The sequence below is a fragment of the Camelina sativa genome, chromosome 12, assembly GCF_000633955.1.
Source record: "Camelina sativa cultivar DH55 chromosome 12, Cs, whole genome shotgun sequence".
In the NCBI taxonomy this organism is placed as follows: Eukaryota; Viridiplantae; Streptophyta; class Magnoliopsida; order Brassicales; family Brassicaceae; genus Camelina; species Camelina sativa.
The window spans coordinates 11,525,316-11,553,070 of record NC_025696.1 but is presented as its reverse complement, the minus strand read 5'-3'; the positions used below and the strand labels follow the sequence as shown (position 1 = coordinate 11,553,070).

At 31.1% G+C, this 27,755-nt stretch overlaps 3 protein-coding genes, 1 long non-coding RNA gene and 1 other non-coding gene across 5 annotated transcripts; all 5 read right to left on the bottom strand.

Moving 5' to 3' along the window:
* On the bottom strand, positions 9,562–10,803 carry LOC104731325 (disease resistance protein TAO1-like). The gene has a single exon (XM_019234041.1). The coding sequence runs from the start codon at positions 10,791–10,793 to the stop codon at positions 9,576–9,578; it is 1,218 nt and encodes a 405-aa protein (XP_019089586.1). The 5' UTR covers positions 10,794–10,803; the 3' UTR covers positions 9,562–9,575.
* Positions 11,631–12,304, bottom strand: LOC109128177 (disease resistance protein TAO1-like). The gene has a single exon (XM_019234043.1). The coding sequence runs from the start codon at positions 12,269–12,271 to the stop codon at positions 11,639–11,641; it is 633 nt and encodes a 210-aa protein (XP_019089588.1). The 5' UTR covers positions 12,272–12,304; the 3' UTR covers positions 11,631–11,638.
* On the bottom strand, positions 14,322–16,068 carry LOC104731324. The gene is made up of 4 exons (XR_002034470.1): positions 14,961–16,068; positions 14,799–14,869; positions 14,565–14,710; positions 14,322–14,486 (listed from the first exon to the last, which is right to left on the bottom strand). It is a non-coding gene; the product is annotated as an uncharacterized LOC104731324 (long non-coding RNA).
* Positions 16,672–19,364, bottom strand: LOC104731323 (peroxidase 42). Its single transcript, XM_010450656.2, has 4 exons — positions 19,008–19,364; positions 18,186–18,374; positions 17,919–18,084; positions 16,672–17,445 (listed from the first exon to the last, which is right to left on the bottom strand). The coding sequence occupies exons 1-4, from the start codon at positions 19,233–19,235 to the stop codon at positions 17,036–17,038; spliced, it is 993 nt and encodes a 330-aa protein (XP_010448958.1). The 5' UTR covers positions 19,236–19,364; the 3' UTR covers positions 16,672–17,035.
* On the bottom strand, positions 23,549–23,621 carry TRNAA-AGC. The gene has a single exon. It is a non-coding gene; the product is annotated as a tRNA-Ala (tRNA).

Sequence of the window (27,755 nt, the reverse complement as noted above, 5' to 3'; positions counted from 1 at the left end):
GTAAGTGATGTTGATCGTCTTTGATGGATGTGACAGACTGACACTGAAACTCTGGTACATAGAGCCGTGAAATTGTATGTAGACTCATTAACATTGGGATAGAATGTCTTCCCTATTAAGTATTTGATGAGCTGAGCCACCTCGTCATCCAATTTATCTAAGTTGCCTAAGAATAAAAAAGTGAATTGGGTTGGCAATTTTAGTTTGAATAGTACCTTCAAATAATTAGTACACAAAATAAAATAAAAAACATATGAAAAGAACTATGAAACAACGGATTGCCACACTACGGACTCATTGAAAACAACACACCAGAGTATTTCCATAGCTTCGAATGGAGGGAAAGTGTGACATGTCAAGGTCGAACCAGAGTTTTTCATTTTCAAATTATAGTTAGTGCATGAAATGTAATGTCACCCATTGCGCAATACACAACTTCAACCACTTTCGCTTTACACCAAAAATAAAATGTTCCTTAAAAATATCAAGACGATGTTTTAAGTAATAGTAGTAAAAACTAAAATATAAATTGGTCATATTACCTGGCCTCCAACCTTGTTGTTTCACGTAAGTCTCTATTTGGTCAATCATGTACAAATCTTTTGGGTCTTAATAAAATTTGCTAACTAAAATTAACGGGACATTACTTGCCTTGAAATAGTTAATGGGGAAAATATTAAAGACTATAAGATTGTTGTTCATTTTAGAAGATTATTGTACGAATATTGGGAAAAACTGATGTGAAAGTAAGACAAAAACTGATTTAATTAGAAGCGATATATATTACATGTGGGAGAATGGGGAATAAACAAATACAGAATTAACCAGATGTACATAAAATATAAGACCTTCTGCGATATAATACTTTTGCAGAATTCTTGGAGTTCAAAAATACATTTGGGTTGACGATGTTGCATTCAAATATTAATAGTCTGCCCAGAGTGTAAGAAGTTTGGCATGTGTTTCAATGGCAAGTTTTTTCCCAAAGAGAGACACTGCTTTCCCCGAATCAACAGATCTTCGAACTTAAATAGGCGAGTTACATGTCTGAAAGCAAGTAAAAATTTTGTTAGGTAGGAAGTTTTTAATATACAGTAGGTGAGATAGGTGTGGTGTGGATTAGGTAGTTGATTTACATTTTCGTCTAGAAAGAGACATTTAAAGCTGAGTAAGAGATTGTTTCTAAGTATGGAGCTTCCCAAAAAAAAATCATATTTTTACTGGTGGTCATCGTTAGAGATCAGTAACTCTAGAGTAGAGTAGAGAGCAATTTTTTTAGGTTGTAACATTTTTAAAAGCGTAATTATTGTGTAGGGGTATTGATTCCCAGTAGATTGAGGGAGAGAGATTATAATAATAATAAAAGTAATCAGAGATTGAATTCTATTGGATTATAATTTTATGGAGAACATATTACTAATATTTAATTAGAAATAAATAAGAAAGCAATTATCAAATGACTTAACTTACTTTGATGGCAAGACGTTACGTTTTCAAAAGCAGAATGCAAAACTAAAACTAAATTCGAGCTTCAATTTAAATACCGTATGGAAGAGAAACAAAGGGGCTGCAAGTTCAAATCCCATTTGTTTGTTTGTAAAGGCAAATTTTTTAATTACCAAGGGATTAAGTTGACAATTGTGACCATATTTAATTAGCAGTGAATCTTAAAAGTTTGTGTATAATGAATTATAAATTGAAATAAATATGAGGACAAATGTCAACTATATAAAAAGCCAGATGTCATCGCCTCAAACAATGTTTAGAAGAAACCTTCTCTTATTATATAAGATGAGAAGGTTTTTCTCAACTTTTGCTAAGAAGATGACACTTAGCTTACTATATTTCTGACACCTGTAATTTTTTTTGTTTGGACCTAATTAACAACAGGTCCATAAAACCAATAAAAAACCATCAACATTTCCTTCCTCCCTTCTTTAATCAGAAACATATGCAGCCCCAAGAATCTAGAGCCACCTTATATCAGTCTCTTGTTGGTTTCATCTCGGAACTATACCAATATTAAATTAAATTTATAGGTTTGCATTCTTGGGTTTAATTTCTGTGTTTGAATCTTATATAATTTTCACGGGGACAACGGAATCAAATTTTAAGTGGGATGGTATTATTTAAGTAAATTAGTTTAAATTTTTTAAAAATTGTTTATATAAAATTAAATTACCAACATTAAATTAAATTTATAGGTTTGCATTCTTGGGTTTAATTTCTGTGTTTGAATCTTATATAATTTTCACGGGGACAACGGAATCAAATTTTAAGTGGGATGGTATTATTTAAGTAAATTAGTTTATTTTAAAAAAAATTGTTTATATAAAATTAACTATTTGAGCTTACTTTCTAGAAAATTACGTAAGATTGTGAGATGGTTTTGATCTAATTCTATAATTATTTTGTTCGATTCACACTTATTATTTCAAACGTCATGGTATTTTTGAATTACATAAAATACATAAATTTTCATATTAGGAAATTTCAGAATAAATTATGAACATAATCAGTTATGTTTTGATTTGAAATAATACCATCATTTTATGCATTGCCTTATATCTACCCACTATTTTCCTCAATTTTCATTTTTGTTTATATTACTTCTCATTTTTAAATTGTTATTTTGAAACACTTGCGAATTTATGATCATTAATATTTGATTTCAATCCCTTCTCTCTCTTAAAGGCTCAAACATTCTATAAAGTTTAGTTTTCTAAAAACAAGCTATAAAATTTAGTTTTCTAAAACAATCATACAAACACATCCTCTTTCAGACTATTATGAAAACTAAAACATTTACTTTCTATTATATCCTCGATTCAATCTTTAACGAAAAAAAAAACACCGGTAACAATAGTATCGTTGTTTGGATCATTCGTTTTTGGAAAGTTCCTAACATTAGAAGAAATATTATCTTACTAAGTCTTGAATATTTTTCCCACAAATGTAAATTATTTTTACTATCTTTCATCTTTTGATGATTTATGCAATCATTTTAAAATATTTTAAAAAGAAAATAAATAATTTCATGTGTATTTTATTTTAAAAGAAATTTTATATATAATGATGTTGGGCGTTAGATTCTTAGAGTAAGAGTTGAAAGAAACCTTACTATATTATATCATTTAATAATAAAGTAAAGTTTTCTTTTGGAAAGCTCCAAAAAATTGTCATTTGATGCTCTCTTCTTTCACAAGTGTCATTTATTTTCTTTTAATTTTTAAAGTAACAAATTTATTCAATTGAATTTACATAATTAAATTTTCGCTTAACAAATAATTTAATGATTAAATATTTTACGCCTAGACGACCGCTTACACCGCCTAAAATCACACAATATTATTTTAATATATATTTTTTAATTTTTACTTTTTAACTACATATATTTAAAATTTTAAATTTTATATTCATATACATATTTATAAATGTTCATATGTTATTAATTTAAATTAAAATATATATTTTTACTAATTTTAGTTTATGATTTATTACTATTTATTTCTTCTAACATATATTTTTACATAATTTTATATATAATATCATATATATAATATTTTGTATTGTAAACGTCTAAACTGTCTGAAAACGTCTAAACTCCGACTAGGCAATCTAGGCGCTAGGCGCTGGGTCACTGCCCACATACCGCCTAACGCTTTTTTGAACACTGATAAATAGAAAGATACATATTTTACTAACCTTCATATCGCAAATGTTACATAATATTTTTATTTAATTAATATTGTTTTAACTGACAATCTCTAAAATTACAAAAAAATATCAAAAACAATGTAAACTAAATCCGTGAGTAGCACGGAGAGACTACTAGTGTTTAATATATCATAATTAAAGTATTGAAACGAATATTTAGTCGTCAGGAAAAAAACACTGAAGTGTCAGGATGGATACCCATCTCTCCTAAAGTGTCACGTATACTGAAGAACTTGGTGCCTTGTCCAAAATTGTCTTTGTTTGTTGAGATATCAAAAAAGTAAATTTTGTCGGATCCCAAAGCCCATAAACGAATGTTTAGTAACATCCTGTCATATCTTTCACCTTCATCACCTGGAATAGTATACACCAGAGATATAGATAATATACATATACAAAAGGAAAAAGAGGGTTTTATGTAGAAGAATTCACCTTCTGTATCCCTAAAGATATCAATATGGGCATCATCATAAGCATCCCAATATTCTTGTGGCAATTCCTTATTCGGATTAACAATGAAAACCTCGAGGGTCGTTCTCCCACGATTTTTTCATATGTCAACCAAAACTCATAATTGTAAGGATTTGTTCGTCCTCGATGACCCATAAGACAAGCGTTTGACGACCTTTGAGATTTCACAAAACGGAGAACGATTTTAAAAAAAAAATTACTATTACGAAACATTAGGAGATCGTAAATATAATAGAAAAGAGATCCATCTTACACTTGGTTTATCTGGTCGTGGGCAAGGGGAATAATATTGACATGGTTTCGCGGAGTTATCCTGAAAATAAGAGACAATGCGGGTGATGCTAGAGAGACTTTGTAAGTTAGGGTTTTACCGTTGTAGAATCAGTTTGGTCTTTTCCCCAGTTAGACCATTTCAACATTAAGAAAATCCTAAACCATCAAATGTGATTGTACTCTTAAAAAAAAGACGACGTCGTTGGTAGACGTATTGAATGTTCGTACGCGAGAGATCACAATGTTCTCTTATCCCACACTCAATCAGATTGGGAACTTCATAGGTGAAGCTCAGCCTCGTTTTTGACAAATTGATGATATGATTATAGTTTTGGTTACCATATGTAGTCTGAACATATGTTTAGTGTTGGTTATCACATATGCAGCCTAGAAACGAATTCTTTAGTATCACAATCAACCATAAGCAATTCAGAACCTCAATGTTGAGCTTGCCAAGGATCAAACTTCCGGACAAAAGAATGACCTTTGGATTAATGAAATATTTATAGAATCTCCGAGGATTACCAATTAAAACCAAAAATCTTACATGTTTAAATATAATTAGAATCGAGTTGCGAGAAGTAAATCCGGAGACGATTTTATTAATCATGTCTCACTGTCTCAGTTCGTATAAGAAAAACTACAATACAAATAATCTAAACCGGAAATTTGACTTCATATGTAATAATCTAATTTTCTCCCAAAAGTCGATAAAATATATGTAATATATTTACATTTAGCAAATATATAACATAGATGGAGATGAAAGTGGAAATCGCATTAGGTTTCAAATGTAAGAATGTTTAGTAACAATTCATCATTGAAGTTTAGTTCCTCAATTGTTTTTATTATGAAAAGAACTTAGAACTAGTATATTTGGTTATATTTATATTATGAAAATCATGTTTCCTTATCTTCCAAAGTTACTACTATAATACTTCTTAATTGGCTTCGATAATGTTTTTGAGAAAAAAGGACGTAGGTCATTGTGCCAAAGAGTCAAGGACAGAGCTCAAACTTGTCAAATCAAAGCCCAATCCCATGCCTCTCGTGGCGCCCCCGAGCCTTACTCACTCACTCTCTGATCCTAATCGATCCTCACCAATTGAATTCCTTTTATAAGTCTATTCATATTTATATTATGTTATCATCTTATCAGCTTAAGAGACTGTGAACACCTCAGCTGCGCCACGTATCGATTCTACCATTGCAGGCACACGCACATAAATTATTCGCGTGCAAATTTTCGGCCTCATATTTCAAAAAATTTACTTTAGTATAGTATAGTGGTCTTAATTTTGTTTTGTGGATGTAATGTCTTTGGTTCGAACTTGTTCCCGTCTTTTAAAACAAAACAGTAAAATAAATCGAAAATTAATATATAAGTATACTAAAATAGTCCTTTTTTAATTTGATTGTGACCTTTGAACACTTAAAACTGAAATTGCCTATATCTCTGTATCAACAATATGTCTATGATTCAACTCCAACCTGACAATCATTCCAAAAAACAAATTCTCGGAGATTTTGTTGGTCAGTTAGTTAAATGGTACTGTAGCAAATAGAAGTCTATTATATAGCCCGTCAATTGAGATTGAATTAATTTTTCCATTTTTTTCTCGGATTTTAGCTTTTTTATGTTAATGTTCTCCGCGCGAGCACCAACAATCCAAAGGAGGCTAGCTAGTGGATATAAAAGGTATGTGATTTCCTCTGTTCAAAAGCTTTAATAATCCAAAGGTGTGTGTGGTACATATTATTATTCCAGTCAAATAAAGAGACAAATAAATTGTGTAGCAAAATATAAGTTTAAGAGATGTAAATGTTATATATACCATATTACTCCATTGAGATTTAATAAAGTTTTTCATGTTTTTGTTTGCTCTCTAGGATCCTTTAGGTTAGTTCTTGCTATTCTATTCCTGCATACTTGATCTTCCTATTTACAAAGTATCTTTTCCTCTAGGATTTTATCCAGACATGCCGGTCTAAACGTTTATAGAAACCAAAGCAAAACAAAATTTATGATATCTAACGAACAATTTTATAATTTATGATTTATTATCATTCAAAATATTTTTTTAAAGTTTATTACAGTAATATATAATTTGGTTTGATTCATTTTGAAGATGTTAGAACTGCAAAATTAATTTAATAGATAAATACATATATACCTTTTAAGATAAACTAATCTTGGTAAGTTTTTTTGCCTAAGTTACTTGAAAGCTTTACAAAATATTGTAACTTCATGTGATTTCACAAAACAATACATGTTAAAAACAACTTAGAATACCTATAAACTAAAGAACTATCTGCATTAAAATGATAAAAATGTACAAAATATACCCACCAACCACCAAAATCTTTAAAATAATTTTTATGCTTCCAAACATGGCTTTAAACAATCGTTTGTGTGACTATGCTAAGGGCCAACACTATATGAAAATCATGGCACTTAGAAGATAACATCAATATTTCTCTACAAACAGTAAATTCTTTAAAATATAACATCAATATGTCTCTAAAAATGATTTCTTAATCTGGCAAAACGTAAATACGGAGGAGGAAACACAAATCTAAGTTTGTTAAAGAAAACATAAAGCTATTTAAGAAAATGGGTTGTCATGCAAAATCGGTCAATTACAAACACAAGTGTAATGTGTGTGAGGATAAATCAGGAGATTTTGCTGAGTACTATGAGCGAGTTAAAGAAATAGCAGATAGAATGATTGTGTGAGACCTCCAACAACATATACTAAAGGTCTTCTCGTCCAAGTATTTATTTTTGCCGTACACTTATTATATATTCTCTATTTTTATTATATGATTTTTTAGAGTTGTACATACGGATTAAAAAATTATTTAATTTTTACTTATTCAAAAAAATAATATCATTTAATATCTATTAACACAAAATTAAATCAATGAAAAATAATTCATATAATAAAAATTGTCAAAACTAATACAATTTAATTAATTTTGCATAAACTTATGAAAAATTAAATAATTATATTTTTTAAAAAAGTTTAAAAATCATTTAAAAACGGAAAGAATAAAAAAAAGACGAATTGTATACACGTAAAGAAAGGAGAAGATAGAATAAATTATTATCATTCTGGAAATTTCGAAATGAAAGTACTGTGTGACCAACCGATACTTTGGTTCCTTATCCACGTGTGGCCAAATGGCTTTGTGAGGAAAACAAACAAACCCTGTTAACTAATTTGAATTCATACAAATAGATGGCTCCACCACTCTTTACAATCATATGATAGATTGGAAATAAGCAAGAGTGAGAACAGTTTCATGGGAAAATTATTGAGTTCATACATGCAATTTCTTTTTTTCTTTTTTTTTTTTTTAATACATGCAATTTCACATATGGGATATGATTTATACACGATATCCCAATAACGAGATCAAAGTTTTAACTTCGGCTTCATTTCCGTTGGCAAAAACACATCAAGTCTCATGGACTAAGCCGAAATATGAACCGGCCCAAATTTAGTAATGTATGATCTAGGTTGGTCTTACCGAGCGGGTTGACCCGTTTGCCATCGATGGAATAACTAACCAACCTACGGATTACAAAGGATCCATCACTTATTATTTTTTTTCTTGGGCAAAATTTCTTTATAAGTAGGGAGAAACTGAAAAATGTTAAAAGATAACAGAGCAGTCTTTGCCAAAGAATTTGCTTGGTGCTCTTTGAACGCAGTATAAAATGAAAAAGAAATAAAAAAAGGAATTACTTTCAAGCAAAGAGATAGATGCTGAAATATCATCTTGCTCATTTGTATGACCGTGGGATTGAAGAAAATAACAAGTTCTTGACAACAACCTGAGGAGCATGCCACCCTAGATACACCCGAGGCTATGGCTGCACTAATATAATCGCAGCTTTCATTGCAAGTGCCTCTGCCACTAGAGCTGAGGGAACAAAGGGTCTTGAAGATGATCCTTGCAGAATCATAGAGTTTTGAGGATCATTAACGATCCATCGATTCTATCAGCTTCAACTTGTAGATTGTGGTCCGTTTCTTTTATTTTGAATTTTTATATATTTTTGGAATGAGTCATTTCATAAATATATTTTATGTCCTTTACTAGGAAAACAAATATTTGGTGAGATCAGTAAAATAGATCGATATCACCCGTACATAGTGCAGTATACAGTAAAACTTCTATAAATTAATAAGGTCGGGACCATGAAATTTTATTAATTTATAGAAGTTTTAATTTATGAAGAGATTTTCTCATTTTCATATTGAAATTTTTCTATTACATAATAAGATATTTTTGTTATCATTCACATTTTTAAAGAATTTTCTTAATTTATAATTTTGGTTATCGTAATAGGATGAATGTCAATTGTATAATAGATTATCTAGGTAAAAATGAAAAATGTTAGAAGTTTAGAGTTTAGAAAAAATTGTTATGACTATTATTTATGGTAATGATGAAGTCGCAGAAGATATTGTGGTACCTTTAAAACCAATTACTAAAGAAGCAATTATCGCATCTATGACTCTTCACAATTTATGGATGTGATTTGAGAATACAACAATGAAAAATGAGATGAGATGAACTCCAACAAAAATGCAAATTCAAGAATAGGCAAATAACAATAGTCATATTTTACTGAATTTTCTTAGATATATAGATATATATATATATATATATATCAGTTTATATGATTATTAATTATGATATTGATGAGACCATATTTTTATATAAGATTTCCAAAAAAGTTATTATCTTATTATTTTATCGAAATATGTCATTTTTTACACTGGCCCAACTCGGAACCGGAAGAATTTATTAATTTATAGCGAGTATTAATTTAAAGAGTATTAATTTGTAGAGGTTCTACTGTATATATCTTGCATGTTGAACAACTTATTCATTGTTTCTACGTATCAATTCAACGTGAAATTATAATCAAAAGATTCGGCCTGATTACTTATTAAATACCGTAACCTGGATTGTCACATCCCCACGAAAATCCATTTCCACGAGTTCTGATTTGATTTTCTCTTGCATTGAACAAGAATCGAGATCATAATTAGGGATTAGGTAATACAAAAATGCATCTTGGCATTTGTATCATTTTTTTATTTCTTCTTTAATTTCAATATAAAACTTCTTAACCAACAAAATGCATAAGATACATAAGTAAAATTTGTTTTTATCAAATTTTGTAGGGGAACACTCGACGAGTGATTAATGTGAAAACTTACTGTTGCATCATTCTCCAATACTTGGCAAGTCTCTCCAGCATCAACCAAATGTTGACGTTTCCCAGGTTCATGAATTGACTGTTTACGAACAATCTTTCTACCAAAATGTGCTAGCAAATCATGCATCCATATATATCCCCAACTAATAGAGATGAGAGATTTCTCAGCTAAGATGTGAAGACCTTGGCTCACATCAACAAAATTCTTTGGGAGATGCTCTTCCACTTTCTCAATCCATTCATTGTTGATAAACCATGCTATACAAAGATAAACATCTTTGTCTTCTTCACGTAATGCATCGTAACTAAACTTCAAAATACTTTCAATTTCTCCGTCAAGGCTATTCCGTAACCTTGGTAGTTCTTTTTTCCACTCATGCTTTGACATTCCTCTAAAATAAGCTCCCATAACCTTTAGTCCCAAAGGAATCTTACCAGAAAGTTTTGTAACTTCCAAAGCAAGATTCTCAAAACCATCAAATGGAGACTTTTGACCAAAAGCATACATGCAGAAGATTTCGAGAGCCTCATCATCAGATGGAAGCCCCACCTCGTATATATGTTTAATTCCATGTGCATTCAAAAGCCTTTTATCTTGCGTTGTGATTATAATCCGACTTCCAGGACCAAACCACCCATTTTCTTTTGCCATTGCATCTAGTTGCACCAACTGATCCACATCATCAAAAACAATAAGCACTCTCTTGTACTTTAATCTGTCTTTTACAACTCCTAAATGATGAATCTTAATATCATCTTGGTTTATTATTTGAGACAAAAACTCTTTTTGTAATTGCAGCTTTGTACTGTATTCATCGTGACAAAGTCTTGGATACCTTCTTTTGATGTTCTCCATGAAAACACTAAGCTGGAACTCATGAGAGCATTCTTCAAATAGAAATCTAGCAATGGTGCTCTTGCCAATTCCAGAGGGATCCCAAATCCCTATCATCCTTACTTTATTGGAGTCTAAGTCTAAAAACGGCTCAATCTTTTCCATATGAGCTCTCATTCCAACTAAACCGTCAAAATCGCTTGATGGGGCAGAACTAATCAACTCATTTGAAACATCAATTACGATTCTTTCAATCATGGACGCTTCATTGTCCCTTACAAGAGGAAAGATAAATACATCCGATAAATAGTCATGACAGATTACATGCGCATTCAAATTATTTGGTTTTCTAGCTCAATATTGGATAAAACTTACAAATATTATATATTTTTTTAAAAAAAAAACCATACTTCATAACAACAATCAAATCCTAAAACTTAAAAAACGTTTACTACAAATTTGGGGTATATTTGTATTTTTGAAACTAATTGTTTTAGTGATATTTTAAGTATTTACTTTATGTATTACATTTGATGAGCCTAATATTGATAAAGAAACGCCCATTTCATTTTTTCCTTGTATATCGAGTACTTCTTTAAAATGGTACTTAACTTTTTTTTATCCATATATATACATATATGTTTTGGTGTATCAAAACTTGTCCATTACAAGCTTTTTTATATCAAAACTTAGCACTTAAATTGGTGGGTAAATTGGTCAATTGACTCAATTCTAACTAAACACAAAATTAGAGTTTACTACACAAGTGCATAAATACATTTGATTAACAAACAAATAATTTTTCAGCAAGTTTTAAGTGTTAGGTTTGAGGAACAAATTTGGTCGAAGGACAAGTACGAAAAACTGGCAATCTTAAATATTGGTAATTTTAAAGAAAATGGTAAAATGAGTAAAATCCCCAATTACGACCTTGATAGAAGAGTGATTTTTGTAGAGATTTATTTTAGTTTTTGGGTTGTTGGACTTTCGTTTCAAGATTTTTGATAACAACCGAAGAGAAATAACTTTATACATTTCTACTAAGCTAACAAAATCTTGATTGGATGATTAGTGAGTTTATCAAATTCAAAACCAAAAACACATTATAGTCTCTCACCATTTAAAACAAAAAAACAAGTAGAATTAGAAAAGACCAACCAGTTGCTTGAATGGTAACCCGCAATTGTGGCCACTTTTGCTAAAGCTTGTCTCCATCTTTTAATGTCCTCCTTACTTTTACCGGCACAAGTTTTTCTGAAAGCCTTCCCGAAGTCTCCCGTCAAGCATTTTACATCAGATGGATCTACTTTATGAAAAACAGCCATCACAGTTTGACCTAACCTTTCTCTACACTTCATAATCTCCACCAATTCTTCAATACACCACTTTGACGAAGCGTAGTTCCTCGAGAGCAAGATGATGGCGACTTTAGATCCTCTAATGGCATGTATGAGTTCTGAACCTATGGATTCTCCTCTCTTGATCTCATTATCCATGAATGGTGTGATTCCCTTTCTTTGGAACTCCTTTTGAATATGACTGAGAAAGTCTCGGCAGACATCTTCACCGCGGAAGCTTGGAAAGACGTCATGTGTCCACTTGTGAGACAAATAAGATGAAGGTGATAACGAAGAAGAATCCATTTCTTTTATTTCTTCCTCGGATCTAAAACTTCTTAAAATCACGAAGAAGCATATTGCAGCTACAACAATGGTAAGGAAAATTAGAGAATCCATTTGTGTGGTGGAGAGAGGATCAAGGAACTTTCTCTAGAGATACATGTTGGAGAAAAAATGAAATAAAGAGTCTTTTTATATAATTGAATATAGTGACACAAAACGTTGACTCTATATATTGACTGAGAACGTTGATCCTAGCAAGAGAGCTTCGTAGAAGTTGTGTTATTAAAAACCACCGTAACTATCAGTCAATGGCCGGAAGTTGAAATTTTATATGGCTCCACCCTCTATATGATCGTGAGATTGTGAATAATCCGCTAGCTGTACCAATTTTCTTCTAAGATGACATAAGAAAGAGTGGAAAAAAATTCATGGAATCAGTGATCATAGTCAATGTCTCTACATAAAACACTAATGTGTTCATACATGCAGTTTCACAGCAAAGAGATCAAAGTTTTATCTTCGGCTTCATTTCTGTTGGCCAAAACACATCAAGTCTCATATATATATGCATGGAGCCATGGACTAAGTGAAAATATCGAACCAGCCTAAATCTAGTAACTTATGTTTTAGTTTGATCCACTTAAGGGATGAAGATGATAATCAAAAATATATTATACGTATTCCATGTGAATATATGACATTCCCCTTTCCCTGTTCTTGGAAACGTTTGGTCTAGAGGATTGTAAAAGTTCAATGTGGATGCATTTCTGTTTAACATAGATCAATTTAATTAACGTTGTGCAAACCTTTTTCACTGATAGGAACATTAAGGGAAACAAAGATTATAGTAAATGATGAGCACTTGTCTTGCTTGATGTGTACGTAATCAAAAATATTAGGGATGTTGTCATGGGCCTCAGAGTATTTTGGCCTATCATTTACAAATCAAGCATGTAGTCCGTTTAATAAGTTATAAGTACATACCATACATAGATCCGTTTTAAAACCCTCATGTTTCATAGGGGAAGTAATAACTTTTTGAACTTACGATTATTTTCTTGATCAACATAGGTTATAGTAGTAAGAGCCTGAATCCACTCTCTAGTACTCTAGCGTAAACATTGCCTGACAAATAAATTGGATTCGAAATTGATAGATAGAAATAGGATCTAAAATACATACACAAGCGAAAAATATATGTCCACAGAAATAAATACAGAAACTAACAAATAGATGCCACGTTTAGTTTTTGACCTCAATTATTTTGTAGAAAACAAATGAAACTCACTAAGACCATCATTAGTGGTGGGTACTCTCTAAGTTACTCTTATATTAAATAATTATATAACTAATACTAAATTAATCAAATTTTTTATATTACATAAAATAGAAAACAATAAAATTTGACAAACTTTGGAATATTAAACATATTTTACAAAATTCAGAATAGTAAACATATTTTATAAAATTCGAAATATTAAACATATTAAACAAGATTCAGAATAAGATTTACATCAAATTTTTGTCAGATATGCTAAATCAAGTATTTTTCCAAAAGATCATGCATTTGTGTATCATGAACGTCATTTATGTTTATTAATTAACAAATTTAAATAATCTAAAATGACAAACAATTGTTTAAATTATTTCTATTACATAAAACTAGGTACTATGCCGTGGAAAACCGCGGGCTGAACTTTTTTTTGATAAAAATTTATAATAATTTATTTTGTTATTATGTTATTTATAATGGTTTGTGATTAAAAATTTGTTGCTTATATTATAATTTTTGTATTTTAAAAATGTTTATTGAAAACCTGTCAATAAAACATTTGCATGTAATGAATAAAATTATTTAAACCTTTGTAAAATATTTGCTATAGTTGTGAAATAAGTAAAAATATATAACTAACATGTAAAAAAAAATCTTATTTGTTAGTTGTTTAAGTACAAATTAGTTTTGATTCTAACAGATTTTTTTTTTACTTTTCTACAATTTATTTTATTTGATGTTTTTTCTATTTTTGTTTCTTTAATTAGAAATATTTATTTAATTAATTATTTAATCTTAATTAAAATTTTCTAATGGCAATTGAATGTAAATTTTTACATATTTTAAGGTTAGTTTTATATTTGTAATTCCCAATTAATATAGTAGGATATAAAACAATAAAATTTACAATATTCGGAATATTAAATATATTTTACAAAATTTGGAAAGCAGAAGAGGTAGTGGCAAGACTAGACAAAAGACCAACGAGAAGTGCATTGTTGTTTGGTTTGGTTGAGTTGAACCATTTGAATCCATCTAAGCACCCTCTTGTTGCATCTACGGGAATCGAAGCTCCTCTATGATGCTGAGTCAAAGAGGCTTTATGTTCTATGCAATAATAAAATTAGAGATTACCGTTTGTTCTACTAGTTGTAGCTGTTGGAGACTTTGGTAGAAACATATGAACTCAGTCCTAAACCGTCACTTTCCTTTTCATCATTGTTCATCCTCTGAAACCTGTACTTGGGAAGGATGCTGAGATCTACTTTAGATGCACCCTCCTGAACACATCACAAATTATGTTTATTGCTTTCATTCCTTCCAAAGGTAAGTCTGATATTCAAAAGTGTTGCTGTTTTAAGCTCATACCTGCCCAACAACTGCGTAAAAAAGAGCAATAATACAAAGGTTGCTGTTTTAAGCTCATACTTGCCCAGCAACTGCGTAAAGAAGAGAAATAATACAAGGGTCGCTGTTTTGATATACTTGAATCATATGTAGAAAAAAAACAGAATCATCTTAGCTTCTAACCTGAAGCACTTTCATTCAACTTGTAGTGAATCTCACTAATAGTATATACCATTGTAGACTCACCACAATAACCTGTTTAAACAACTGAAACTAGAACAGAATCCCTGCTCAACCATCTTGTTAAAAACAGAACACACTAGCAGCTTGAAAACTCACTACTAGCACCCATCAAGCAGTCATACACAAACTCCTAAAGGTACCTCAACAATGCTAAGACCAAGAACCTAATGTGAGAATGTGAGCTTCAGCGAGATATGGTATAGGCTGATAAATTATACTCTTAAACATATCCCTTTGGTATCTAATGTTCAAAAGAAAAGGTAGATCCTGTGAATTATCTGTAACATACTAAGAGGCGGTGGCAAAAGCCTCCCACCAGCACCTGTTTGACCAAATGAAGGCAGAAAAAGAAACCTCCCAAGCGAATAAGCCCCTGCAAAATAATAATACCAGAGATATAATCAATCAAAACTAAAAGCTTTTTCATTTGCCCAGCCTTACAATTTTTTGGCACACTAGACCTTAAATTCTACACAAGATCACAGAACAGATCCATGCAAAGAGAAATTAATTAGACAGAACAAAGCCTACACAAGCTTCATCGGAAATCAAAACAAAATAGAATTTTTTTCAACCTAACAACTTACAAACCGATGCATCTGCGTTAAAGTCACACCAACCATTGAATCGTTTGTGAAAAAATAATAATTTAGAACATCAAACAGAGCTCCGGAAAAGCCATCGGTTTCATACACCAACAACCCTCTAGTTTAAGCCGGAAAATCAAACAATTCGAGGTGAATCGATTGATTTTATCGGTTTTCAGATGAATCGGCGATTGACCAAGAGAGAAGAGAGAGACACGATCGGGAAAGAAAAAAAAAGAAAGAAGAAAATGAAAAAAGAAAAAATTTCTTTTATATTTTAGCATCAACGAATTATAATACGCCACGTAGCGTTGCTACTGCGTTCCTACTGCGTTACTCAAATTCCTTCCCTTGAAATCGATTCTCTTCTTAACAGACAAAAAATAAGTTTTTAATTAGGTTTTTGGGCCCCATTTACAAGAGAAACAATTAGAGCAATCCCCACTAATCATGCTCTAAGACCTGTGTACATAATTAAGTTAATGTTGCTCCAACTCCAAGTGTATCATGTTTAAATAGCTTTTTCTTTAAACATACACCATTGCACTTGTTGTCTACACGCCACCACCATTATTGTCTCTCACGTCTCTAGTTTTAATTAATAAAAGTAAGTTTTAGTCTACCTAACGTTTTCTATTTTCTAGTTGAAGTGTTTAAGACTTTAAGTACAGTATATATGCCCTTGTAGAGAATCTCATCCGTCAGATATTTTTCTCAATATATAAAACGTCTTTGTCCATTATAATTTAATGCGGGTCATGTGATTTGTATATATTTATTACTCTATAACGCCATATTTTGTTTATTTTTTTGCTTTCGACTTTGGCTCTACTCTTTAGTTTATATAGTTGTGGCCCGTTTCATTTATTTTCGAATTATTTTTTTTGGAATCTTTTTCATGAGCCATATCATATTTATGTCATTCACTACGAAAAACAAATATTTGGTGAGATCAGTAAAATAGATCGATGTCACCCATACACAGGGCTGAGTGATCATGCATGTTGAACAACTTCTTCATTGTTTCTACATATTTATGTACATATCAATTCAACATGAAATTATAATAAAAACATTCGGCCTGGTTTATCATTACATCGTCATACATGATACCGAACACGGAACACCATCCATCATATCGTACATCCTTTCCATTATCATTATATCATCCCCACCACCACAAACCCAATATCAACAAAGAGCCAACATTTAGATTTAAATAACTCCAAGATCACTAACATCATAATTAAAGCATTATAGGCCACAACAAGAACACACAAAAGAAGGGCGTGGTCACCACCATGATGCATTCATCATCACCCTTTCTTTGATTTTTTACTTTAAAAGATTTCTTTATTCATCTTGGTTCGATACCAAGCAGAGAACCCAACACACCAGAGCCTCTGTCTTTTCTCACTTTTTCCAACTTTAGTGGTTCTTGTTTGCGAGATTACATTGCTTCCTGATCTCACCCTTAGAGCCGGTCAAAGGGTTGTTCTCGGATAAGATTTGGATCGCCCTAGTGAACTCCTTGAAGAAGTAGGCCTGGTCCTTGGCCATCTTCTTAACAATTGGTCTGGTCCGTTTGTCGTGTGCGAGTTGATGGTCCACAAGAAGCAAACCCTTGTTGTCTAGGATGTTACGGTAGTAATTGTTGTCTAGCACCATGGGCGTGCCACGGTCATTACGCACGTACTGGACAGCCTTTGGGTCAGGGATCGAGTCAGGACACTTGTGTAGCATGTGAGGGACGTGGTCCGGGTTCAAGGAGGGGTCCACCTCAGGGTACAAACGGTGGACCAGCTTGACACAGTGAGTTCTTCCCACGCTGTGTGACCCTGCACGTGTCATCATATTTACAAAAAGTCAAAATCTAACAATATCCAAACTTAAAAATCTAACAAGAAACTTAAACTTCGCTTGCATAAAATTCAGATCCCGTAAGAGTAGATCAACTGATTTGATTATTTATCTTTAATCATGCATGAGTTAATTAACAAAAACAACCTTTCTTTAATCATGCATGAGTTAATTAACAAAAACAACCTTGTGTTGAGCCATTAAACAAGGACGATCGAGATATCGGATAAGGATTACTTTCAACTTTCCAACTCAGACCGCATATTCCTATGTAACTGACAAGACTACGAACGTTACATGCATTAAAAATAGACGAAAATACCCTTGAATTGGTATATTGTAGCAAGAGCATTTCTTGGATGGTCAAAAGAGTTTTCGACTTTCGAGCGATACGTTTTGGCCGGAAACTAGCTAGTGAGACATAATCAAAGAAAAAGTAAGATAACAGTACCTAGGAGGGCTACGAGGCCGGGAGTGTCAATTCCGATGGATTTGAACTTGTCAAGAACAACGGAGATACTCTCGTTGTGGTCGGGAAGATATGACTCAAGCATATCTGTCCTGCTCTTTAGTCCATCTCTCCTTCCTGTCTTCAAAGGAATATGCGGTCCTCCCACCTACACAAAAGAACCCCACACAGTTTGGTCAAAAAAAAAGGAAACAAACAGCACCCAATTTTGTTTTGTCAACGACACAATTATTGTCCTTTAAAACTTACTGCTTCGATGCCTTCTCTTGCGGACAAGACGAGAATGTCAGAACATGAGACAACACCAGGGCACTCCCTCTCGAGCGCTTCCTTGATCTCCTCGATATACCTGAAGTTTCTCAGTCCGAAGCTCCTGTCGTGTTCTTTCTCTCCTAGCTCTCTTCTTGTCGAATCCAGCAAAAGCGACGCATCACATGACTGTTTTCAACCCCAAAAATATACAAGGCAAAAACAGAGCAAACCGTTAGCTCTGTTTCAAGTGAAAGATCAAAAACAGATTACTTTTACCACTAAAACCATCCAACAAAAAATGATTTTCAGACAAAACACACCATGCAATACACATAAAAGATCATTGAGAGAGAGAGAGAGAGAGAGAGAGAGAGAGAGAGAGAGAGAGAGAGAGAGAGAGAGAGAGAGAGAGAGAGAGAGAGAGAGAGAGAGAGAGAGAGAGAGAGAGAGAGAGAGAGAGAGAGAGAGAGAGAGAGAGAGAGAGAGAGAGAGAGAGAGAGAGAGAGAGAGAGAGAGAGAGAGAGAGAGAGAGAGAGAGAGAGAGAGAGAGAGAGAGAGAGAGAGAGAGAGAGAGAGAGAGAGAGAGAGAGAGAGAGAGAGAGAGAGAGAGAGAGAGAGAGAGAGAGAGAGAGAGAGAGAGAGAGAGAGAGAGAGAGAGAGAGAGAGAGAGAGAGAGAGAGAGAGAGAGAGAGAGAGAGAGAGAGAGAGAGAGAGAGAGAGAGAGAGAGAGAGAGAGAGAGAGAGAGAGAGAGAGAGAGAGAGAGAGAGAGAGAGAGAGAGAGAGAGAGAGAGAGAGATAGAGATGTAGAGAGATCGGACCTCGACGGCGCAGTCGTGGAAGATGTTACGGAGCCAAGAGAAAGCGGTGTTCTTGTGACGTTTGTAGAGGAGTTTGACTTGTTCACGGATGATGTCTTCAGCCTGAGGACACGTGTCCTTGTAGAAGTTCATCATCAAACCTGACTCCTCCTCTGTTACTGCTTCAGTCGTTGCAGAGAGTGCCCATAGGCAAAGTATCGCCACCAACATCACACCTTTACCTCCCATTTTTTTTCTCTCTCTTTCTTCTTCTCACTACTCTTGAGTTGAGTCAGTGAAACAAGCAATGCAGCGTCCTTAAATAAAGGGAAATGGAAGTTTTCTTTCTTTATTTTTTTTCAAAAAATAAAATAAGCTAATAAAGAAGCTTAATCTGAAGGTTATAGTAAATCAAAACAAGTTGGTGAAATTTGATACTGTTTTAATAAAATAAATAAATTTTACGTTACAGATCATTTATCATTAAGCATTATTCATTTTTCACTTTGAGAAAACCAAAAAGATTATAATAAGACTACAATAATTGTATGTCCCGTCAGTCGTGATTAAAGAATCTATATTCAATAAAAAGCCAAGACTTAATTATAAGAAAATTTTAGATCATACACACTAAACATAAAGAGTATAGAAAAAGAAAAAGGAAATTGCATTCTTAGTTGATGCGACAGCTGCATTAGCATAAGTTTTCCAAGTGTATATATTTTCTTCTGTATGAACTTTCACATTGATTGTTGCCTTTAAACATTCTAAATTTTGATTTGTTAATGTAAAAGTAAAAAATTGTAGAGTTTCACTTGAAATTACTCATTTTATTTTATAGTTCCACTGAAAATTTAATTGGGTAAACCACACTCTGGTACTAATTCGAAGGACGTGTGAGTGATCATGCTAGCTAAAGCTAAGTCCTAGAGAGTGCTATGAGAAAATAAATAAGTTCGTTGGGAGATTTTAATGTGGATGGCATTTTGAATAATTTATCTCATTTAGAAGGGTGTTTTTGTTTTGGTTAGCTAAACCAATCACCAAGTTTTGGATTTTGGTCTCATTGAGTACACATCAGTGGGGACCTTGTGACTATAGAATCTTACAAAAAAAAAGAACTCTGCTTCTTTTGTTAATAATACAAACAAAGGGGGGCGGCTGTTACATTCATAATAAATATATGGGGTGAAATAGCTAAAGTCAAAAAACACTCACGGGGTCGATTTGCAATTCTCTTAAACGTTTGCTATTGTTAAATTGTTAATACAGCGGATTAACAGGTCCTTTAGTATTATCTATTATGGAATCTTTTTCTTTCCGATGAAGTCAAGGTGAATTCTTATTTTTTAACAAGACCAGTTCGATCATTTAATCTACAGTACAATTCCATTTGTACGTATTCAATTACTTTATGTTCTGAAATTATTTATATATTCAACTAGTATTTACTTAATGTAGTTATTGTGAGAGTTATGAACACTGTAAAGTCTTCTCAAATATTGAATGAATCTTGATCCACGTGATGAGCTATACTGAAACACGTTCACCACTCTTCACTCTCGAGTGTTCCCTTTTATTTTAGGAATATATTTAGAACTGTCTATGTTTTTATTTTATTTTTTCTGTCTATGTTTCAAAACTCAATATAAATGTCCTTTGGAGTTTTGTTTTTTCAGATTGACTAAGAAATTAACAAGTTCTACTATCATAACCCTATACAAAGGTTAAAGGTGAGTAATACTTTAAATTCTGTTATTTTTTTGCATTTTTTCAACTTATTTTAATAGAGGTAGACTAGATAAAAAACGACATTTACATTGAAAAGGAAAAAAGAAATCAATAGTATAATTTGTGACTGTAATAATTCTATTGAATTCAAGGGCAAAGGCTCTCCAGCCTAAATAAAGAGAAAGCTTCGACTCAGGCATTAGGCATGTTATGCTAATTAGTATTGAAATTTAAATAAATACTACTACAACATATGTTTTGATGATAAGTGCGTGCCAAAAGCTAAAGGTCCCTATATAGGACTATTAACTACTTCTATTTGACATATAAAATGAGACTAAAGTAGTAATGTGGCGTTATAAAATGAGAGAATCTACACCTATTTATATATATAAAAAAATACTTAAGAGAAATAATAATGTTTTCTGCATCTGGGAGAAGTATCGGTGCATTAACCAAAATCATATTGAATCCGTAGATTCGAAATTTCACCTAATCTTTGTTTTTGGATATTTTGATTAAAAAACTCAAAATGAAAGTACTGTGACCACCGACGCTTTGTTCCCTTATCCAAGTGTCGTCGACAAATGGCTTTTGTGAGTATCCCCCATTCGGCAACGTCACTCTCTAGCTCAGTGGGCTTCACATCACATGTGTCCTAAACACCTATTAACAAGTTTTAACCAACATATATAATTGATGTGTAAACCGCATAATTGTAAAAATGTTGACATTTAAATTAATACAAATTAACTATCATGGATCTTCAACTGACACGTGGAGACTGTACTCATCCGTGTCCTTAACGTTGCATTCACCATGGGGGCCATGCAAGATTCAATACCAAGAGAAAAAGACGTTAATATTTCTCCCACCAGACTTTTCAAAAGCAATTTGCGATCATATTCTTAAGTTTCCCAAAATAGTGAAGAACGTGGAGTCTGAATTAGTTGCCATGTCTTATGAGAGCATGTTTATCAGAGTTCATAGAGGGGTTCATAGTATTTATAGTATTTTGAAGGAAAAAAATAATTCAAAAGAAAAGAAAAAATCTAAAGGAACCTCCTATATAGTATACCCAAATCTAATCTAAGAGACCATACGTGTCAGATTTCTGTTGGTCAAACAGAATATTACAATTAATCTTTTTTCCATTTATGATTTGTATTTCTATTTTTAATATGCTTTTATGTTTTGTAGGTTTAAAAATTAATTAAATGCAATATTTTTAAATCAGTATTAAAATTAATCATTCTCTCTATTTATAAATTGCACTTCTATTGTAATATGTATTTAATGTTTTATTATGTTTTGTATGTTTGAAAATTAATTAAAATGCAATATTTTCTAATTTTATAAAATCTTAAATGTTTACACATGTATACCACTTCTATTCTATTTAAATTTTTAAAATTTTAAAAAACAGTTTTTAAAAAATAAGAGACCCAAAATAAGAACCTACCAATAAAAGAGAAAATTTTATCTAAAAGATCATGGGTTCTTATATTTCAAACAATACACAATTAATTCATAAAAAATTTAAGAACTCCCCTGCTTAAATACCGATAAACTTGATCTGAGTTCTCTTATTATAGCAAAAAAGTTTACAAGAATCATATACATTAAAAAAAAGCAAATAATTAATTTTCCATATGAGAGCTAGTTAAAGATTTGAAGCATTAATAAGAACTGTATATACACTCCTGTTTAGTTATAGATGTGACAGCTTTATTTCATCTCTTTGTAAAGTTGATTTGGAAACCGTTATTTTATTTATTTATTTATTTATTAGTACTCTTAATAGATTTAATGTTTGTAACAGATACTATCATTTAATCAAAAGATGATGTGTAGATTGTCTTGGGAGTTTACCATTTTTTGTATTAAGAAAATTCCTCTCATGCTCTTAAAACATGATAAAACTCTGATTCCGCACATCAGCTAGACCTTTAATCGCAGTTTATTATCAACTCCTAGTTAGTTTTACATCAGACTACACAATGGACGAAGAGATTTAGAGTTAGGATAAGCACGAAAATGAAAGCTTCTTAAAAAGCAGACACTTAAGACGCGTTGCATCTATTCCGATTCCGAATTAGCCTGCGTCAACATTCTCATGATTAACATCAAAATCATACACTAGAAATAGAAACGGCTAAGGGGTGTGAAACTTGAAAAGAAAAAAAAACTTTGGCCTAGGCCAAAGCCCATCACAATAATCGAGTGAGCTCACGTTCTGGATGTAAAAAGTGATAAAATTGGAGCTTTCCTTTTGTATACAAATTTTTGAGTTCTTTGTGGCCAAATCCGTGCTTTACACGTTACTTCCTCGGAAGAGATCGATGAGTTCAGTTGCTTAGGTTAACGACAAAAGAAGTGAAACCTGGTTAATAAACATGTATAAAGATTAAGCTACTTGCTAGAAACCTAGTTGTATGGGCTTACATTGTGGGCTTGTTGGTCTCATAATGTTGGATTTGTGATGATGTTTGCTTCAATATGTAATACACAATACTTGATTCGCTTAAAGACCAAAACTATAACTAAACTCATTAAGTCATTTCACTTTCTATATTTTTAGTTAGCCCTAGCACACACTTTCCTTGTACCCATGGCATAGGCTATGAAATGTATCGTCCTAGATTTAACGAAATAGTAATACAAATAAGAAATATTTTGAAAACAACTCCAACTCTAAAATTTCAATTGTCTATATCTATTTTAATTTTTAACTCAACTACTTGTAGCATGTCAACATCAAACAATTGAATTTTTATTTATTTTTGAGAAAAGAGCTCTGCAAAATGAAAACTGAACGTAAAATGCAAAAATGGAGATGCGGGGTATCGATCCTCGTACCTCTCGCATGCTAAGCGAGCGCTCTACCATCTGAGCTACATCCCCATTGAGATTAAAGATGAAATCAGACAATTTAATTCAGCACTTTGATGGTTTGTTATTCCAACATCTTATGCACTATCATTCTGTCATTTTTAACTCAGTTTTTCAACTCGTTATATCGCCAGTTGAAACTCACCAACATCATACTACAAAACTCACCCTTCAGAAATATTTTCAAACGACTAATAAAATCAATTTATATCATTCTTGCTCCAACCATTTCTGCACCTTTCAGCATGCAAGAGGACCTTATTTAGTTATTTTGTACGTTGATTATGAACCTCTGTACGGTGTTGTGCTTAGGTTCATATAGACTTAGAGCAAAAAAATGGTTTTGTTTTTTAAATAAGTTAAAAATGATATATATCCCCTATATATTAATAGAGAAACACTCTCTTGAAAAAGCTGATGTGTCGCCGCCAGAGAGTTCGAGACACATTTAGCAAAAAACCCTTAAATTTTCTACTTAATTACATTAACATGCCACTATATTTAAAAAAAAAAACAATTAACTGAATAGTAATTAAATGTGTGATCAATTCTTACACAAATTTAAATATCACATATTAAAACTAATAAAATAATTACATACTATTTTAAGTCAAAATTTCACTAAAATTTACTTACAAATATACAAGTCAAAGTTATATTATTTTAAAGAAATCAATATTTATAAAATTTAAAATATTGATTTCTTAAAATCAATATAAGTAAAATATTCTAAAAAGGCTATAAAACATATAAAGTTAATACAAATAAAGAACATATAACTTATTAAACATATAACTTATTAACAAAATCATATAAAACATGTTANAATTTATATCATTCTTGCTCCAACCATTTCTGCACCTTTCAGCATGCAAGAGGACCTTATTTAGTTATTTTGTACGTTGATTATGAACCTCTGTACGGTGTTGTGCTTAGGTTCATATAGACTTAGAGCAAAAAAATGGTTTTGTTTTTTAAATAAGTTAAAAATGATATATATCCCCTATATATTAATAGAGAAACACTCTCTTGAAAAAGCTGATGTGTCGCCGCCAGAGAGTTCGAGACACATTTAGCAAAAAACCCTTAAATTTTCTACTTAATTACATTAACATGCCACTATATTTAAAAAAAAAAACAATTAACTGAATAGTAATTAAATGTGTGATCAATTCTTACACAAATTTAAATATCACATATTAAAACTAATAAAATAATTACATACTATTTTAAGTCAAAATTTCACTAAAATTTACTTACAAATATACAAGTCAAAGTTATATTATTTTAAAGAAATCAATATTTATAAAATTTAAAATATTGATTTCTTAAAATCAATATAAGTAAAATATTCTAAAAAGGCTATAAAACATATAAAGTTAATACAAATAAAGAACATATAACTTATTAAACATATAACTTATTAACAAAATCATATAAAACATGTTATTTTTATGTTAGTATTATTACCTATCATAATAATTTAAATAACAAGCTTTCAATAGTTATTATAATTGATTATAAAAAGAAATATATTACCCCTGAATTATGTCCAACTCATTAAAGAAAACTTAATTCCCAATAAATATAGATTTATATATATTCATAAATATATATAAAATGACAACAAATTAGGGGATATCATGATGTGTGATTATTTATAAATATCTAAGTATGTAAACTATTTAATCTCAACATTTAGTGTGATTATTCATTAAAAATAGAAATATTGATAAACAAATAGAAATATACATTTTAATTGTACATTAATCAATGTGCTATTAAAAAGGAATGAGACAATAACCCTTATCATTATAAATAATATATTTAAAATGAGTGATATATTTAAAAAACTTTAGTTACATATTATGTTTGACACAAACAAATATTGGTTCTAAAATAATAATTTTACTTATAATAATTTTCTTTAAATCGATTTATCATGCACATAGTGCAGATTGTTACCTAGTATATATATTAGATGATTACCCATAAAATAGGTAGATGATATGTATTTTTAATTGTTTATATATTTATATTATTTTGTGACTATGATAAAATCATCTATATATATAGAATTATTTGATTGCTTGATACATTGAGTATAGTTTACATTAAATTATATATAAATATAAATTGTAGGTATGATTGTTTATGTATGGCAGCAAATTAATCATTTTTTGGTTTTTTAAAATGTTGAATAGATATCAACAAAAAATAAGCAAAACATATGCAAAATATAAACAAAACATAAAAAAGTATTTTTACGTATGTGTTTTATAATGTATTAGATGTTTGAAAGTAAAACTGAAAAACTACATTAAAATTAAAAATTTGCAACCACACTAACTTTCATGATATGTAAAAAAGACTTACGCCGGTACCAAAAGTAGATACACACTGATCAATGTTCCAATCGCTCCGAGAACTTTTTGCGATATGTAGGTTTCATTTTCGCTCATATGATCCATGAGTACAATACACGAAGAGATATCACCAAAAAATTTGGGAAATGTAGAAGTTTTCTTTTGTTTTTTGGTTATAAGAAATGTAGAAGAAATAACAAGTATAAAGAAAATGAGACATTGAGACTATATATATAAAGAAGTCCGAGAAGCACACTGGTGTGAATTCTACTACTATTAAACTTCGTTGCTTAAACTTCACCTACGTACAATTATTTTTTCGAGCTCATAGAGAAAGAAAGAAATTGACTTGCTCGTTTTCATAGACTAAATTGTTTGTTTCTCAATTTCATGTCATTAAGCTTTTTAGATGCACAAATGGACATTGAGAAATGTTATAAGAAATGTGTCAGAAATAACAAGTATAAAGAAAATGAGACATTGAGACTATATATATGTAAAGAAGTCCGAGAAGCACACCGGTGTGAATTCTACTACTATTAAACAATAGACATTGAGACTATATATGTCATTAAGCTTTTTAGATGCACAAATGGACATTGAGAAATGTTATAAGAAATGTGTCAGAAATAACAAGTATAAAGAAAATGAGACATTGAGACCATATATATGTAAAGAAGTCCGAGAAGCACACCGGTGTGAATTCTACTACTATTAAACAATAATAATTAAGCTTCGTTGATTAAACTTCACCTACGTACAATTATTTTTTCTAGCTCTTAGAGAAAGAAAGAAATTGACTTGCTCGTTTTCATAGACTAAATTGTTTGTTTCTCAATTTCATGTCATTAAGCTTTTTAGATGCACAAATGGAAAAGCAATTTAAAAGTCTAATACATGAAGTTTGCAAATTCCAAATTTAATTTTATAGAGTTTAGGAGATTATGTCTAGAAAGTAGAAACAATATAACAAAATGTTAATGTGACAATAAAAAAATAGATGGTATGATATTTGAGAGTCTATTTTATGTGTTATTATACATTAGCATTTTATTAGTTAATTAAAAATATTTTGTCATATAAAATTTTAATATAAGTTCTCAACTGTGGTTTTTTCATGTTACTTTCAAACATTTAATAAATTATATAATACTCTATTAATGTAAAAAATATTAAGAAATATGAAATATGAAAAACTAAAACAAACAAAATATCATAGATTTTTAAAATAAAAAGCGTGAACATTTTCATACTAAATACATAACCTAACTAAAAAGATATATGACCTTACAACTTTTCTATTGTGCGGCCTTGGACAAATGCCCTTTTCAATATACATGAGGCACGACACTGCCTCTACACCTTAAAGATTCTTTCATAAGCTGGACTAATAAATTCTAGGTTCTTTACAAATTCTCTTATGGTCGGGTAATAAGTTTACATATTATAACAGGTACGTATTTGTGTGTTTTATAAACTTCGAGGGGTTTGATAAGAAACCTCTGAAAACTAGAGGTCTTCTCTAAAAGTTACAGATTTTAATGCATCGTGCTTTGGAATAACATCCCTGGACCCTTGCGACGAGACCCATGAAACGTTGGATTGGATAGCCTAACAAATTGTTTTTTTTCTTTTTCCTTTGGAAATTATTATAAATCGATTTGATCCTTACCCCACCAGGAAAATCTCATGTATTTATGTGTGTACGGACACGGGTTTCAGATTTTGTGTGTGATAAATACAAATTTATTTGCGCAGAACACACCTTTTCAATAATTTG